Source organism: Copidosoma floridanum, unplaced genomic scaffold (assembly GCF_036245765.1).
Source record: "Copidosoma floridanum isolate Cflo_tuat_1 unplaced genomic scaffold, Cflo_Japanese_pri ptg000021l, whole genome shotgun sequence".
NCBI lineage: Eukaryota > Metazoa > Arthropoda > Insecta > Hymenoptera > Encyrtidae > Copidosoma > Copidosoma floridanum.
In genome coordinates this window covers 14871163-14889661 of record NW_028321898.1, presented here as the reverse complement: position 1 = coordinate 14889661, position 18499 = coordinate 14871163, and the positions used below count along the sequence as shown (strand labels likewise).

The 18499-nt window shown below is 31.8% G+C and overlaps 1 protein-coding gene across 1 annotated transcript in view; it reads right to left on the bottom strand.

The window, feature by feature from the left end:
- Cad89D (cadherin 89D) overlaps window positions 1–18499 on the bottom strand; it is a 278532-nt gene that overhangs the window by 110398 nt on the left and 149635 nt on the right. Inside the window, exon 13 of the mRNA XM_089594166.1 lies at window positions 5412–5670. Within this exon, the coding sequence (XP_089450292.1) occupies window positions 5412–5670 (259 nt within the window). The remainder of the gene's footprint in view (window positions 1–5411; window positions 5671–18499) is intronic.

Here is an 18499-nt window from a genome sequence, read left to right as displayed (position 1 = left end):
TCAGAAATTGTTTACAACAGTGACTTAATAATGAAATTGGTAGTTAAAACTTATATTATAAATACTATTCTATATATAGTCAAACAATTCTTGATACCAGTGAAGAGCATATCGGCTACGTGTTTAAACAAGCAGAAGAGTGGGTGCTTACAGTATATTGAAAGGGAGAAGATTCACCAATTTAACAATCAACATAACATGTCTTTCAGTTATACTATTTAAATTTTTTCAAACTGCTAAGAAAATTTTTTAGCGATGATATACTTTTATATTCGTAGCACAGTAAATGGAAAAAAAACATTACATTTTCTGAATTGAAGTTGTAAACAAATAATGCAACTTTTTTCTCGATATGCTGTAACATTATTTAAACTTTTAATTTATTCCACGCCCTCTTATGGTGTAGTGGCACATTACTTAAGCTATAAGAATACGCTTTGATTTCCAAATGCTAACTTTTTACCTACTTTCTAGGCAAAAAATTTTAGTCAGCCATGAGATAAAAATTTATTTTGTCAATTGTTAACAGAAATTTATTCTTCATTTTTAATCGTCTATTTAAATTATTTTACTTTATTTTTACAAGCGAAATACTACAATTCGTAAGTATTATCACTATCAATGAAAAATATTCCCCAGTGGACATTTTAATCATATCATGCCGTCAACGTAATAGTATCTACAGACTTATTAGGTATTAGGCTGAACGAAGCAGATCATATATTTCTGAACCAATGTATGAAATGCTTGACCCTGGTAAATAAAAAATGCAAAAATGCAGGTGAAATTTGACAATCATTTTTGTTCTTTGAATACCTTCCATCTTTTTCCGCCCATCGCCTTTATCGTTTTTATACATGCAGGAGTAAACGAGTTATTTTGACCTCTTCTATGCAATGTACGTGAGATTGAGCCTCTGTTGGTAATTATACATTGTAAGGCTGCATATACATTGGGTCTTAAACTTATTAGGACTATCTGTAAGCCTATGTGAGTGCTAGTAAGAGAAAGTACATTTTTGCTTCTGTATTTCAATTTGTTACTGACAAAAGCTGAGGGCTCGAGATTCGAATTCGAAATCGATTTTACTATCCCTTTAATACCTATGGATTATTCCTAAATATTTGTGATGAAATATTTTATCCCGAATGTTAATTGATGATTTTTACATTTTTATATTAATATTGAATTTACAAAAATTAAAAACTTTTTCAGACTAACAATCTTATTTTTGGGTGACAACATTTTAAATTATAAATCATAATAAATAAAACTGGCGGAAATGATAAAAGAACAAAAGCACTTTGATAAAAAAGAGATTTTGAGTTAAAATTATTGATGTCTGCAGAGCAATTTTTGAAAATAAAACAAGAAGAAACTACAAATAGAAAACAATGTCTCCATTCAACAGAAACGGAAATATAGAGCTCGTCAAAAAGCATTAGCGCTGTCAACATAACGTTCAATTTCACAACTTATTACATCTTCTGATCGATCTCGACTCTTTAGCGCTAAAAAAATAGCTGAAAGACAAGAAAGCATGGAAGCTTATCGTCCCCCACTTGCTGTTTTATCTTATGATTTTTTACCTTCACATACATCTACAGAACAATTTTTGTATTATTTTATACATAAAAAAATTTAATAGTTTTAACAATTATAATGTATTCCTATCTATAAATAAGAAAATTAAAATAATTAATACAAAACTATAAAATTCCAATTTGTAATTTAAAAAAAAAAAAAAACCAAGTTTCATAACTTAATAACTGACTAGTTCGAAGTTTAAACTCTGCTAAGGGTACCGAGACGCACAACTGGTTCTTTTCTTAAACATTTGTTTTATGACTATAAAAATGTCTTTGTAAGTGATAATTTTTTATAAAATAAGAATCATTTTTAAGATACTGTTGTAGATGCATATTCCAATTATTTTGTCGAATTTTTTGTAAAATAATTCATTACCCATTCATTGAACATTTGATTTTTGTAGTAATTTAAGGCAATTTCAACCCCGCTCCCAACTTTCTTGAGTCCCACTACTATTTCCTTCATTTGAGGTAAGGGTTAGGTAAGCCTTCTCCTACCCCTATCACAGTCTTCCTACTACTTCCCACAGTCTCATGGTTACAGTAAAATGCATTGTATTTATAATAAAATCATTTCAATAATTTATACAAATATTTTTTATGTGGACACATTAAGACTTACAGTATTTTAACAGGCATTAAATGATGTACTTCAAATAAATTATATTTGTTAGTGCAAGTCAAATGGTTTATGCGCATTTCATGTTGTATGTGTTGCTTTATGTGATTCTATTAAAAATTAACAACATTATTATTTAGTACAAAGTTTAGTGAGACAAGTAGTATTCTTCATTTAAGTGATTGAAGAATTATAAAAACACCTAGTTATAATAATATTGAATTTTACCTTGATGATCATCTAGTTTTAACAGTAACGATAAAACTATTTTTTTTAATTAATCGTACATTGGCTTCTGATTTGAAAATTTGATGGAAAGGGCAGAAAATCAACAGATAAAATTATTAATTTGTTACTAAATAGTTTTTAAGTATGAGACCAATCTCTCAATGTAGAATCAAAAATTTTTAAAGCTTTTTTGTATCATTGATAATTTGTCCCAAACAATATCAGTCTTGCGTTTTTTTAAAAAAAAGTTTTTAATTATACATTTTGGTAGGTTTCAGTGACTTTATACAGTGAGGTGGTGTCATGTGTTAAAAGAGTACTGAATACTCTACAACTTAGTTTTGATGGAGATCAGATTAATCTGTCTTTAAATCATTTAGACAGCCGTTTATTTGGAGACATGTACGTAATATTGTATTTTTTATGGTTGGTCAGTCGGTCTTTGTTTCTTATAGTACGTTTATAAAAAGTTTTTCTTGTCTACGATACTGAACATTCTTATAAATAATATATGTTTATATATATATATATATATATATATATATATACTGGTAGGGATTAACCATCCTGTGCGTTTTGTGCACAAACCCCCCATCAGGATAAATTTAAGGTTAAAAAAATTATTCTAATGAAAATAATGTACAAGTTGTTCGTCAAGAAAACTAGTTACAAAAAGTGCATTTATTCTTAAATGGTCACCTATAAATATGGATTAAAATAATATAAATATTCTTAAGGATATCCAATTTCAAAGAATGATTTACAACATTATTTTCAGAAAATTTTATGGTTTAGATACGTAGTTTAAAGTAACAAGTTTGTTCACTGTTATGTTTGTAGAATTGTCATCACTTATCCAATACTTGTGACTTTATATTTACATGGATACTACTATACTAATAAATGTTGTGATTTCCTTTCTAATACTAACTTGTTATAGTGCTACGTATTCTTATAAGTTTAGAAGAGCTTTGACTATCTATTTAGAACATCTCTCCATCGGTTATTAAATTTACTGATTCTCTATTCATCACGTAATATTTATTAAATGTTTATTTGCATCCATCATCAATTGTACCTCATTTTTATTTTTATTGACTAATGTGAAAGGGTAATTTTAGTTTACATGATGAAGGGAAACTTGGATGCAACTTTAAAATATATTATAAAATTTAAAAGCAAACAATGTTTTTATAATGTATATTCTGCTAACCAATAATCCTTCAAATAAAGTGCCTACGTAAAACTACAATACTGAACATAGATAAACTCAATTACATACAAGTTTCAAGACAAAGTATCAGCTGAAGTAGCTTTCTTTTTTTATCTCTGTTTATGAATATTAGACAATTTTTGATGAAACTCGTTATTATGATAGAAACTCGCAAGAGTGCAGGTGAGCTAATTTTTGTTAAAAAAAATTATCCATCAATTTTTTTAATAGGACAATTATGAGAAAAATAGTAAAAATAGCTCTGTATATTTTTTAAAAGCAAATTTTGACGAAGTTTATATAAAAAAACGTCATAATGATTAGTAAAACAGGTTTTTTGCAATTTTCGATGCGACAAAACATTTGTTAACAAAAAAAAAAAAATAATAATAATAATAATCAATGGAAAAGAGATTGAAAAGACAAAGAGAGAAAGTTGCTATGCATCCGAATCGGTCCAAAACTTTTCCACAAAAAAATGAAAATTGCCGACAGTGGCCATTTTTTGATATTTACTACAGGGCTTGTAAAGATTATAAAATTTTTTTGTTGTGGCTTAAATTGTAGGTATTCGTAATATTCCGCTATGATCAGAAATCAGTTAAAAAATTTTTTTAAGTTTTGCCACAATTTGCAAGAATGTAAATAAGATGTTTTTCGAAAATGGCGGAGAAATCTCCAAAAATGGTCCAAATAAAATTTTTAAAAATGATATGTATCTTGTAGATATTTCTCTACGACGCAATCATCAATTCAAAAACTCATTATGTTATCAATCCCTTAAAAACGCGTTGCAAAGTAGGGCAGCTTTACGGCTTCGAGTGCTGAGGTAAGCCAGCAAAGGGGAATAGACGCATGATGGGTGAAGCCACTTTGCCGAGCCACTATTTTCGTAAAATAAATTTTTACATTCTTGCAGATCGTGGAAAAATTTAGAAAATTTTTTTAACGAAATAAAAACTAGGTATTTTAAATACCTATACGGGCCTCGAAAAAAGTTTACAGGAAAGCCCTACAGTTAAATATTAAAAAATGGCCATTTTAAGCAGGTTTTTATTTGTTTTTGTAGAAAAAGTTGTGAATCAATTTGAATGCACATAAAACTTTTTTTCTTTATTTTTGCGAATACTATTTTCGTTTTTTTTTTTGGTAACAAATTTTTTTCGCTTAAAAAATCGAAAAAAATAAAGCTTCTACGGTTCGAAAAAAAAGAGCCATATATATATATGTATGTTGAACATATTCACATTGTTACGTGGAAGTAACCAAAATTTTACTTTCGAAGAAAAAGAAGTTAAAAAGGCAATAAAAACATAGCAGATGCATTTTACACCTTGGTCTGAGTTACATAAGATTGATAATATTGCAAAATCTTTAAAGTATCTCAATGTACCATGAAACTACGTTTTCAAAAATCAAATTTGAAAAAAATCTGATTTCAGAAAGAGGTCGAAATAAGATACGTAAAAACTTGATAATGAGTTAATGTTGAATCAATACTTTAGTCAGAACTTGATTTTTCAAACCATACTTAACTTAAATTACTTTTTTAAAACTTTTATTCTCTTCATAAGGGTGTCTCTGAAAGTTGAAGACTCTTTTATACTTATAACTGACATTTAACACTTAAGTTGTGGTCTGAAATTTTATCACGTGTTATCAACCAAACTAGTGGTTATGATTGGCAAATGATATTATATACACAAAATTCAGAGTGTAGTAAGAAAAAAGAATGTATAAGAACATGAATATTAATACTTACTTGAAATACTCCAACTCCACGAGGACTCTCAGCTATAGCTATAATACTATGATTTTGTTTCTTTTCTCTATCAAGACCTGTTTGTGTGTAAAGGGCTCCTGTATCAGTAATAGAAATCTCATTTATGTCCTGCTGATTGGCTATCAGGAAACGTACATTCTTAAGACTACTACTGATATTGGCTGGAACTACTCGCCCGATGAAAGCTCCCACAGCGTTTTCCATGACATGAAATATCAAAGGTGCCTTTGTTGCTTCCCTTGAGTAAAAAACATAACCAAAAACATTATTTCAAATAAAAATACAGTAGTAAAAATATTGTGTTGCTTAATAAAATATTTTTAACAATCCCAGAAAACAAAATTTTTTTTATTTGACCATGGTAGCATACAAAAGGCATTTTATATAGAAGAGATTCTATTTATACCTCTCGTACATCGTCAATTTAAAACAAGACTGTAGACAATAAATAATCTGAACTGTATAAGATCAAAGTTTCAAGTTGATCTGAGTTTCAATTTTTCTTAATGTTTTTTATGACATATACAGCATATTTTTCGATAAACGAGTTAAAACTTTGAAAGTATCTTCCTTTCGAATCATTATAATTCTAACTCTGATGTAAATTATACATCTAACTAACCTACGTAGCCAGTAATAAGAGTGACCGATTTATTTTTATATTTAGATAGTTTACGATGGTATTATCAACACTAATAAAGCCAAATAAGTAAAGATTTTTATAACCTCTTTTACACACCTGACCAAGTATACCTATTATGAAATTCGTTACAGTTGAAAAGCAATTCAAACAAAGTATCTATTACTATCAGCTGTTACAGTAGTCAGGGCGCCAGAGCATTAGTGGATGGTGGTCCTTTATAAAAATACGATATTTAGCTTAAAATTATTAAAAAAATTATGTTGCATAACACCCTAAATTGTCGACTTTAACAGAGATATACGTCATTAATTTAAGTTGCAAAATAACTTTTAAAAAGGCTTTTTTTTGTTTTTATTAAATATCTCGAAAAGTTTTAGTTTTGGAGCAAAACGTTTAATGCGAAAGTTGTTTACCTTTATGATTTTACATAAGGAATTAGAGTTTTAAAAAATTAGAAAATCTTTTCTATTGTTTAAACATGGGAGGGAACCAAAAAACGCAAAAAAATTAAAACGCATAAATAAATGTTGCAAAATTAAAAATGGAATGGAAAACGAAAGTTCCATGGACATTAGTATAGTGATTGTTGTATGCCAAGTCTGATCGCAAAATTTCGAAATGGTGGCCTATTGGACAGTCGTTAGTTAAAAACTTCAATTGTGTATAAAATGTTTCACGGGCATGGCATCAATATCGTTTTTTCTGGAATCAGTGAGAAATAAGATTACCCTTGATTCCTAAGAAACTGGACTTATTAAATAAACAAATAAAAAAGTTATTAACAAAAAACTGAAAGTACAAGGCCGCATTTTCTCCAATTTTCTACTTAGACGATAACAGTTTAGTGCAATTGATTACGCTTATCTTACTAATATATAGAGCAAAGTCGCTAAAACCGTTGTAATCGCTAACCGCGAAAACTACTGCACCGATTTTGCTGAAATTTTGCATACCGATTCTTGACACTTCCTACATGGTTTTAGTATGGTTTTTATCTTAAAAAATTTAATAACAATAGCAATAAATAAGCTCAAAGTTTTGCAAAAATACGCCAGCTTTTCGCTTTAGTTCAGTAGGATCCGCTACGTGGCGTCGACATAAAATCGAAGCTACCGGCAACAGAATGAAATAAGTGTGGTTATAATACGCCAGAGCGTCGCAGTTTTTTTTCAATCGTCGACTGGCAGTTCATCGACCTGCAATGAGAATGTAGCTGGAGTCGTGCAGCTTGGTATCCCGGTTACCCATGACGCTCTTCTCCGAAGGGACAGTGATCTAGGTCTTCACTTTCACCTGGAACCTTCAGGATTGATGAGTGCCACTAACGAAAAATTTATTTTAACCAATAACGTCTCCGGCGAAATACCAGGCGACGTGTCTAGCCAGATCACATCCTGCTCCGACACTTCAGAGTTATGTGGCCGTACCACAAACTGGCCTGGTGCCGTCAGAGAATTTTTTACTACAAATATAAGCCAGGGAAGACAGCCCTAAAGAGTACGGTGGTCGTTCTCTTAGGGGTCGTTCCAACGGCATACCTACAGAGAAGGTATTCTCCAAGCCAACTTTCCCGACTAACGATGAGCGGTGGTTATTCGGGCAACGACCTGAAGACAAGATATATTTTGATCAGCGGCGTATCTCCCTCATGTACGGTCTACGTACACAGAGACTCCAAGGGTAAGAGTCAAGCTACCCACAGCTGGCTCTCCATCATCAAGCATAATAATAAGGAATAACTAGAAATTTCATCACTGGCCTTTTTCAGGGCCAATATAAGTATTTACGTTCATTACTTAACCTTCAATCTCATCGGTTGTTTGAAGGGCCCCCTAAGTTTAAACTACCGTGCCAACAAATATATTCTTACTAGCATTACCGGAAACATTATTCGTCGACTAAAAGACTACGTAAAGCCCCGGCCACTATTGAACCAAGTCAGTCATTCACTGGCAGACGTCACGAGCAGAGTTGTTCGTCGCAAGGCTAGGAACCCCGGTGACTGACGACCCTATATTACCCCCTCGACTCTAAGCATGTAACCAAGAATCACCAATCCTCTCCAAGGTCTGCGCTGGGCGCACCTAACAGCTTGAGCCAACGAGAGCATCACGAAACAATCTCTACTAATCTCTCCACCTTAGATCATCAAAACAACTGAGCCTGCAAAAAAGGTGCTTTAGACACCAACGTCTTCGACGTTATGCCAGGAGACGTTGGGAAACAGCACTGCAACTAGCCCTAATGCTTCGGACTTTGTAATTTTTCTCCCAATCAGTCTGGGTCTTCAACAGCAGGCCAGAGAAGATCACCCTGATGTATCCAGGTAGTCACATTTACTGTCAACTTTAGTCAAGAAAGAGTTTACTTAAAAAACTCACCGGTCTTTTTTAGGGCAATCGGACGTCGAACTACCTTGCCAACAAATATATTAGAACTTAACAAAATTGACAGAAAATAGCCTTCAGGGGTCACAAAAGTCGCAAGAGGGTAAATTGGAAGGAAAACTTCAAATGTATCTAATGAATACAATTTTAGGTGTCAAGAAACTGACGCAGAAAATTTATCGAGATTGGAACAGCAGCCTCAAAATCGACAAATAAAGAATCCATTACGTGAGAGATCAGCTTTTAATTTTACCCTCACAGTAATCTCTTAAATCTTTAAAGATCTAAATTCAGGTTTTTAAATAAGAAGATAATATATTTATATTTTTGTGGCAATAAAAAATGTAGAGATTAAGCTCCAGGACCTTGTTGCTCTGGTAATAAAGTTGTGAGATAAGAGAAAAAAAATTTGTTTAAATACATATTTTTGTGAGTATTTAATCTTAATAGCCCTTTTTGTAAATTGTACAGGAGAAACTGCAAATTAACAGCCCCTTATGGCCAACGATTATTTTATGGCATAAGGAACGCCCGGTACTTTTCAGCATAATTATATTTTTTTTTATTTTTACAGCTTATTATTTGACCAAATAAGCTGTATGGATTGCGAACAAATATGTTTTTAGTAAGAAGATTTTTGTTCTGAGAAATGTCAGGAATAAATGTAAAATTTCAACTGAAAACGTTTCACATTACATGTCAACACACTACGGTGTTCCATTTAGTAAGTCTCAGGCGAAGCCGAGACGGGGGGCTGCTAGTTTTTACATAAATCTAAAAAAAAAAAAGTTGCTATAGGACCAACAGAACTCAAGATACAATACTTTCTTTTACGCATCCTGCTCGTTACATTCGATTTTTAGACTTCAGACCGGCACCATTTTTTTGCTAAAGGTTTATTGTACCATATAAAATTTTTTTCTTATAGAATTGGTCAATCTTTTTGCATGTAACGGCTAATGAAAGTAGTGTAAAATAGCGCGTGAGCCGTACAGGCAACATTAGTGTTTAAAGCACTGCCAAATTTTCTTAAGGCTTCGAAATTACGCTCGATCGATTTCCATTAAGATCATAGTGGTACTTTTGTACACTACAGATTTTAATATTTAGGATACGTAATATCTAATAAAATTGCGAGTTAATCATCCAAAAATTAAATCATTAAGAACTTTCATCAAATTTTTCAACAGATTTATTTTTGGAAAAACCATAACCTATGTTTAAAATCTCGTTAAGATCTCATGGGTCCTTTGCTACACGGCAGAACTGAAGTGGCTTTCTTGCCATGAAACTTTTAACAATATTTAACTCTAGTCGTCAATAAAGCTTAAAGAAATCCACATTGGTCCATAGTTCTTTTTTAATTCTAGAAATACTCTGTAAAATTATCTTGCAATAGTTTTAGCAACTTAAAACTAATTTTATGATTATTTAAATAAATAAGATCATAATGTTGTTATTAACGTGATCATCTATTATTATGAACTATTTACCATGGTTATACTTATTGCCGTAACCCAATCACCATCAATAAGAAATGCACCATGCAACTTTTTGTCTTGTATAAAAAAAATAATAGTATCAAAACTATAGATAAGATGTATATTTTAAATTTATTCAAAAATATTGGCTATTAATTGCAGTCAATTTAATAAGTGTAATTATTAAACTCCGTAAAAAAATCGTGGAAAACCAGAAAAAAAGAAAAGTCCTCTTGGTGCCCGATTTTGGCACAGGGTGTCGACTAGAAGCCTGGAATTAAATTCTCGTATATTTCTCTGGTTTTCCCGAATAAAGACTGTCGCAATTCCCATTTATTTTAACTTCATTGAAGAAGTTAATTTCAAGTTTACTGGGGCTCATTTATACACATAAAATACGCATACACCAAACGCGCGCGCGCGCGCGTGTGTGTGTGTGTGAATGCTCATAGTGCTTTGCTCGGTTGAAATCTTTTTTTGTTTCAGAATAAAAAAAAAAGTTACGTAGATAGAAATAAGTGGTGGGCTGTGTACGGAAAGTACAAAAGATTTCCAAAATTAATCAACTTAAACATGTCTTTCATATCAGAGTACAGACTATAATGCTAATTTGGCAGAACCTCAAGTCTGACTAAACGAAACATTGCCGAACTATTAATTTTAAATATGCGAATTATACGTGTAAAAGAATCGATGAAATTAAAACTTAAATAAGACCACTTTAACCACTGATTGTTTAAATACAAGTATGATGTGCATGTTTAGACAATATTGGGATTTGTCTGTAATAGTTATAAAAATTACGGTTTTGATATGGAATATAATACATTTTAAAGAGAAAATAATATCTTGCATTTGATAATATTTTATCTTTGGATGTAAAATTACAAGCTTTTGCGTTACAAAATGCTTTTGCCGCCATTTATCAACGTTTTTTGATAGTTAATGTATTAAAATAAGACCTTAAATGAAATTGGTCACTGCAAACAAGTGTACATTTAAAAGATTAAGATGTGGAAGATCTTAATAACATATGAAAAGATATTAACATAAGTTATGTTATGTACTAAGTTTTGTTTAATTTTCATAATTTTTGTAGTATCTGTAGAATCTGTACTAGTATAGTTGACGTAGTTAATAAAATTATGGTGATTATAATTATGATATGGCAAAATGTACTTTCTATAAACCAAGTTGTTGAATTTATTTGCCAAGTTATTTTTTATGATGTAAGTTATACTATTTGCATTTATTGTATAAGAAACTTTCAAATACTTCAAACGTATCATTTCCTAAGTAATTTTCCTAAAAGGTTACGTATTGTTTTTTCTAAAAATCATTTGAGTTTTTTTTTCTAGATAGAAGAAAATAATGTCAAAAATGTGGAACCATTTTAAAATAAGAGTACAAATGATTTTTTTTCTTTAATATCACAGTATATGAGTCAGAATTTTATCAATAATTCTATCCCACTAACGTTTAAAACAAGGTCACAAAAACAGCTATAATTGGTAATGGTGTGATAGATTTGGCAAAAAAATATAGTTATTTTTAGAAAATTGCTTCTCAAGTGTAAAAAATCTGGCTTGTAATTAAGCAGTTTTAGAACAAATACAAAAAATTTAAGGTAGTAAATCGTGTCAGCTAACGCACCCAAAAAATAGTAACAATATGGCCAACAATGGTTTTTCACGTTTAGAAAAAACTGAAAATTCTGACAAAAAATTACACATGTGAAAAAGATGCGTAATTTTAAAACGAAAAAAATAAGCTATAGTGGGATAAAATTATAGTTGATCTTGTTAACCATGACAAGGTATAAGGTTGTTAAGGTGGCTCCAGTGGCCTTAATGTTAAAATTATAAATAACCCAACCGAGGTTAATAAAATTGAATTATATTCTTTGAATTCCCATCTTTCTATTCGTATAAAAAAAAATTAAAGTTGACGATGAAAATTGTAAGAAATCATGCTTACAAAATCGTAGTTTTAAGACAGGTTAGATAGGAAATGCAAGCTTACGCGATATACAACCTACTGCTGCACTTATATAAATAACCCGTAAGGTGTAAAAAATATACTATCTTGTATATATTATTACGCAGTTTTCGATGACATGAGAAAAGTGTCTTGTTATCGAACAAAATCTTTGAATAATCGGAGACTAAGTATACAGTTGCGAGTGCAAGTCAGCTCTCAGCTGTCTGCATTCTGCAGAGTACATATATATATAGGTATAACTACTCTTGAACTTAGGAGCGTACCGTAACAGTTTATCAATTAGGGCACCATACAACTTTTTTGTTTTTTTATATTAACTCACTAAAGTAACAGATAAAATGTAGAATATGGCTTACAACAGCCTCTACGATAATTTTATACCACATTTTAAAGAAAATAATGATTAATTTTTAGTCTCCCCATTTTGATACGGCACTAAGCACTGGAGCCACCTTAACTTTATGCAATTTGCTGCAAGAAGCGAAAAAAGGTCCCTTTACAAAAAAGTCAGACCCATCTGGTTTTCCAACATATAGCCATTTTCAAAACGGCATTGTATTTGACGAGAGTTTTTCTACAATCTACAAAAATGACGTTTCATTTGACATTCTGGAAGTACGCAAAAAATTAATGTCAAAATATTTATAAAATGGGTGTGGCGGCGCGGCGCACACTGTATGTATAACGTTAACATACACATTACTATTACAATTTCGGTTTTTCTAAATACCTTCGCAAACTTTTAATCAATTAAAATTATTCTTGATAAGGATTGAAGAGAATAGAAATATCATTACTCTTATTTTTTTAATAATTTTTAAACCTAAATTAAAATTTTAAACTACTGACTTTCTCATCTTTTAAAGAAAAGACGTTTTCTTTGTACATATAACAGCCAATTTAAACTGAATATTCATAATTCTTAATGAAAGTTTAAGATAGTATCAAGTAAAGTTACTCTAAATTTTAAATAAATTTTTGAAGCTGAATTTAAGTTTTGAATTGCTAATCATCGCATATTTCCGAAGAAATGACATTGTTATTCGACGTGTTATAGCGAATTCTAAACAAATGGTAATAATTGTCAATAGAGGGTTAAAGGTAGTATGAAGTATCATTACTGTAAATTTCTTAATCTTTTTTGAAGCCAAAAGATTTCAAAAAATTTACAGTGATCGTACTTGATACTATTTTAAAACCACATCAAGAATTATCACCATTTAATTATAGTTCGCGATATATTTTCGAAAAAAACGTCTTTTTTTAGAAAAAACGAGACAATCAGCAGTTGAAAATTAGAATTTAGCTTTATAAATTTAAAAAAAGGTATTTTAATACTATCTTTAACCTCCATTAGGAACTATCACCATTAAATTAAAATTCGCTGTGATATCTTGAAAAAAACGTATTTTCTTCGAAGTAGTTCAAAGTTTTAATTTTGCACTTAAAATTATTTAAAAAATTTACAGTAAGAATTCTTTTTATTATTTTTAAATTCTCATCAAAAATTATTATAATTAATTCTTAATTCGTGAAGATATCTAGGAGAAACTAAAATTTTTTTAGTATAAAATTTGTACGTGGACATTCTATACATGCATAAATATAGCATCTTGATACATAGGCAAGAAAATGAGTTTCTCATAGAGCATAAAAAAAGAACAAAATATGCTATTAATTGATTTTTTTATGCTTAAATTCCAGTAAAGCACGAATTTCAGCACTTTTTTCTTTATTTGGGAACACTGTGCGACGAGCCGCCGCCGCAGGCCACGCCCTCTTTCCGCATCATGGCTTCATAGACTGATCGAAAATCTTTTTAAAGAAATAGTTGTCGACCAAAGTCACTTTTTCGATATAATATGCAAGCAAACTCTTTGATTATGGGAAAAATAGTAAAAACAGTGTACGTTTGTTTAAACTTTGATAAATCAGCTGCCAAAGATTTTTGTTGCGAATATCTCGTAAGCCCTAAAAGATAGAGCAAAAATAAAAATACCAGCATGTCAGACGAAAAATTTCCTATCGATCTTGTATTTTACCTTTATTCAGTTGTACTTAAAATTTTGAGATAAAAATTAATAAAAGGTTTTTCGGGATCAGCCTGCAAGAGTGAGTGAGACGGAGAGTACGCACTATGCAGCGGGTAGGTGGATACTTACTGGGTCGTTTCGTCGTCTGCTATAGTAATTTAGTACTGCTAATGCGTGTGTGTACATACATACATACATCCATGCATACATTCATATATATATATATATATATATATATATATATATTATAAGCTTTTATAGCTTGTTCCAGGTCTTTACGTACCCAAAGTGTTTATTTTCCAATGAGTTTATTGAACCGATTCAACGACCTTCGCATACACGGATTCCCGAGAATTCAAACGGCCTTGGCTCCTTTGTTACCTTACCGAAATATGGATCTATACGTATCCATGCATATATCAGACACGGAAAATTCACGGCAAGCATTATGGTGATATGATAAGTGCAGGTCTATATTATTTTATTATTTTATCGAAATCATAAAGTGAGCGTTATAAGCAATTTCTTCCGGCACGGAGCATGGTTTGTGTTAATGAATTGATGTATCCTTTCTAATTTACTAGAAGATGATTTGGAGAGAATCAAGATAGAGGGTAAAAATTTTCTTAGTGTCAACAATGCTATAGTGCCTCCACGCGAACTATTTCAGAAGGGTCTTGGAATACTTTTGATTAGTGTACTTATCTAATATGTGCTGTTGTAGTTTTATCCCACGATTAGTCTTCACTCTCGTTATCGTTTCCTCGATGACTCAACGACGATTCTATTTGTAGCGTGTATAATTACCTTCTTTTTATGTTGGAAGAGAATCAAGGTACTTAATATATGTATGGAAGGTTGAAATTCAGGGTACGAGTCTAAAAGTCATCCTTACGACATTCATATGTTAACCAAAAGCAAAGAATAGACACAAAGATTTAATGTTATAATTAAATTTATGATTTATTAAAATTTATTAATTTTACTGTAACGTATACAAGTATGATCTCATATAACAATATGCAGAGCTAATATTATTTTCGATTCTATTCGCTTGGTTTTGGCAGAGCCACAGAAGAAGGATAGCGAGGAATAGGGTACGAGCCCACTTCTCTTTACCGACTCCTTACTGAGACTGCTGCTCTAGGCAAATTTATACTCACTCATCGCCTCGGTTTTCTCCCACTTGATACACTGTCTCTCCTTCTTTTATAAAGTGGGGGAAATTTATTTTATATATTACATGAACGGTTTTTTTTGTTATATTTATGCATCATAATTTATAAATGAAATTTGGTAATTCAACTTTTGTCATAATATGTTGAATTGTATATACTGCGTGAACGGAATTTTCCGTTTTAATATATATATATATATATATATATATATATATATATACATTTATATATATGTATATATACATTTGAAAAAAATTTGAGTTGTTATTTTTGAGCTAAAACGAAACGGTTGGCATAAATAACTCTCCGTATAGTGGCATCGTTTTTAATCCAGTCGTGTAACTCGTAACACCCAATAACATATAATTTTTGTCATGTGCAGTTGTTATACAATAACATCCTGAAAACGTAAGAGAACGCATCATAGATAAACCTGATACAGTCACAGTTCATGTGAATACTTAGGCAACGTGAATTAAAAAGCAATAACGTGTTTACGTTTTAACAATGTTTTTTTTTAACATGTGACGTGTTTTATATTACAGAAACATAAAGGATACAAGAGACTATAATAAAATTTGTTTGATATGTGACAAGCATCTCTCACCTGAAGAAGAAAAACGAGTAATTAAAGAAAAGCAAATAAACACCTTTATCAAAAAGAGCAAAGCCAGACAAGAGAGTACTGGGAAATGTGGAAAGGTAAATATTTATTTGGTGTTGTCCACTCGGTGTATTGTAATAACTATTTAAATGTTCATTGTATCATATGGCTCATTTTGATGATGTCAAGGGACTTAAATAATGAAAGAAACATTATTATTCAATTCATTGGTAAGTAAACGTAACATTATAACAAATCTTCAAAATAATTTTTAACCATTGCTCATGGATGGCCACTTTTGGAGAAAAAATAATTGCTACCCAATAAAAAATTCACCCCTATGCTCACTATTTCAAAAACAAAATATTTAAAAATCCGCTGTAATTTCAAGATTCATTATTACAGATTCTAACTATTCGTCTAAAGATTAACATATTTCAGTTTTTTACATGTCATTTTTTATTATTATAGGAAGAAGTTTGATGACGGTCCACGAAATATGTCGAGTGGCTTATGCAAAAAAACGTGATCTACGACCTTCCAAAAAAAAAAAAAAAAGTACTCAAGGAAAATTCAAAAAAATTGGTAGAGTCGAACCTGACCGAATCCGATACTGCATATAGTACGTATGAGGATGTATTTGAACAGCCCGATGAAATCATAGACGACCAAAACTTCAATATCAACAAACACTGCTTCATTTGTGCATTGCCAGTTCATAAAAATAAAAATGACGTGCACGTCGTTACAAATGACTGAGGTATTACTCTTCTTTAAGAGGCAACACTAATCTAGAGACCGACAAAATAATCCTGATGCGTTTAAGTAGTCGTGATTCCAATGAAGAGGGTGTATACCATGGTAAGTGCAAACATAAATTTTTGTCATCAAAGGTACAAACTGATCAGCCAAAAAAACGTTGCGACTCAAAAAAAATTGACGCGATAGTGGAGAAAGTTTACCAATACATCGAAACAAGTGACCGTTTCCGATTTGAGTTCGAGGAGATGTACTGAGTTATCGGTGAAGATACAATTTCACATTATATTTTTTTCAATCGCCTCACACAACGCTTTGGATACACAATAGACATTTTGCGGGGACCAGGCCAAACACCTGTAATATTTTATAAATTGTCTGGCGAGAAAGATGTTTTTAGTAGATGGTATTTGGAGAACAGTAACATCACTGAATTGGAAAAAAAATTAATATTGAGTACTGTGGCTAAAATTCTTAAAAAAGACTTCCCACTGGCTGATTCATACAGTGAAAAATATCCACCACCTTCTACTTTCTTGGAGAACATCAATTCTGACATTCTCAGATCCACTACTGCATTTGTAGAATCTCTACTTCCAGTGACAAAAAAGGTGTATAGCAAGAATGCGCCTAAGTTTGAAATGTTATGTCATTCACTGCTCACATTGGTGTAACCCTCATTTACATCTAGGCTGCAGTTGGCTGTGGGTGTATACATCCTACGTAAAACGGGTAAACGGCAGTTAATTACATTGCTACACAAATTGGGGGTTTGGGCCTCTTACGACGCTGTACAGCTCTTTGAATCATCTGCTGTCTTAGATCCTCCAAAGGAGATAGTGTCTGACGAGGCTTTTGTTCAGTTCGTGTTTGATAACACAGACCACAACGTCAGTACACTAGACGGAAAAGAGACTTTTAACTGTCTTGGAGGCATTGCCATTTATACACCAGAACACGCACTACGTTTTGAGAGTGACATTACCAAATTAAATAAAGTACCGAAGGCTATTGAGATATCGTCAAAGCACCAGTTTCCCATCGTTCCCTTCGGTGATTTTGGCTCAAATATTTTGAGAAATTTGGTATTTCATTCAACAAAAACAATGAAATTTGCGCAACAACCCATGCTGTCACCCACTTACGGTGCTTATCTCTGGAGCAGTACTTTTAAATTTCCAAGTGTCTCCAGCTAGAAAGGTTTTATGGAGTATCTGTCGAGCGGCATTGAGTACCAGACGTCAGCAGTTATGTGTCAGCCTTTCATAAACCTCCCGCCTTCTGACTATACCACGATAAATAAAGCTTTACATTTCGCGGTTGAGAAATGTCGTAAACTAAATCAGGATACGTGTTTTATAACTTTTGATCAGTCAATGTATGACAAAGCTCGTTGTATTGTTGACGAGCCAAGTAACGAGAAATTAAAAAATGCTCAGGTTCGCTTAGGTGGATTTCATTTTCTGATGTCGTTCTTTGGTTCTATCGGCGCAACCATGGATGGTTCCGGCTTGGACGAACTATGGTCTGTAGTGTATGCTCCAAATTCTGTAAAGCAGATGATGTCCAGCCATGCTTTTGCTCGTGCATTAAGAGCACACATTCTTACCTTTACAGCAATTGGTATTAACGTTTGCCGTATGATTGATACAACGCACGCAGAGACAGATGTTCTATTTCATATGTTCAAAGGTATATGGATTCATTCGAGGAGGGCCAAATCGTGTGCTAATACTTACGCCCCTCCTGATGTCAATCACTCTTTGAAAGAAGAAACTCGAGCCACAATATCAGTATACAATGTCAATGAGACTTTGAATAAGTTGACTAGTTTGCTGATCGATAAAATAAAACTGGAGAAACGAGGTCCTACAGCGAAATTGTGGTCACAGTTCTTTCAATGCATCTTGACTACGCTGGAGTTCGTAGAAGCGGAGCGTCTGGGGAATTTTAAACTGCACCTTCAAAGCCTTCGTAAAAT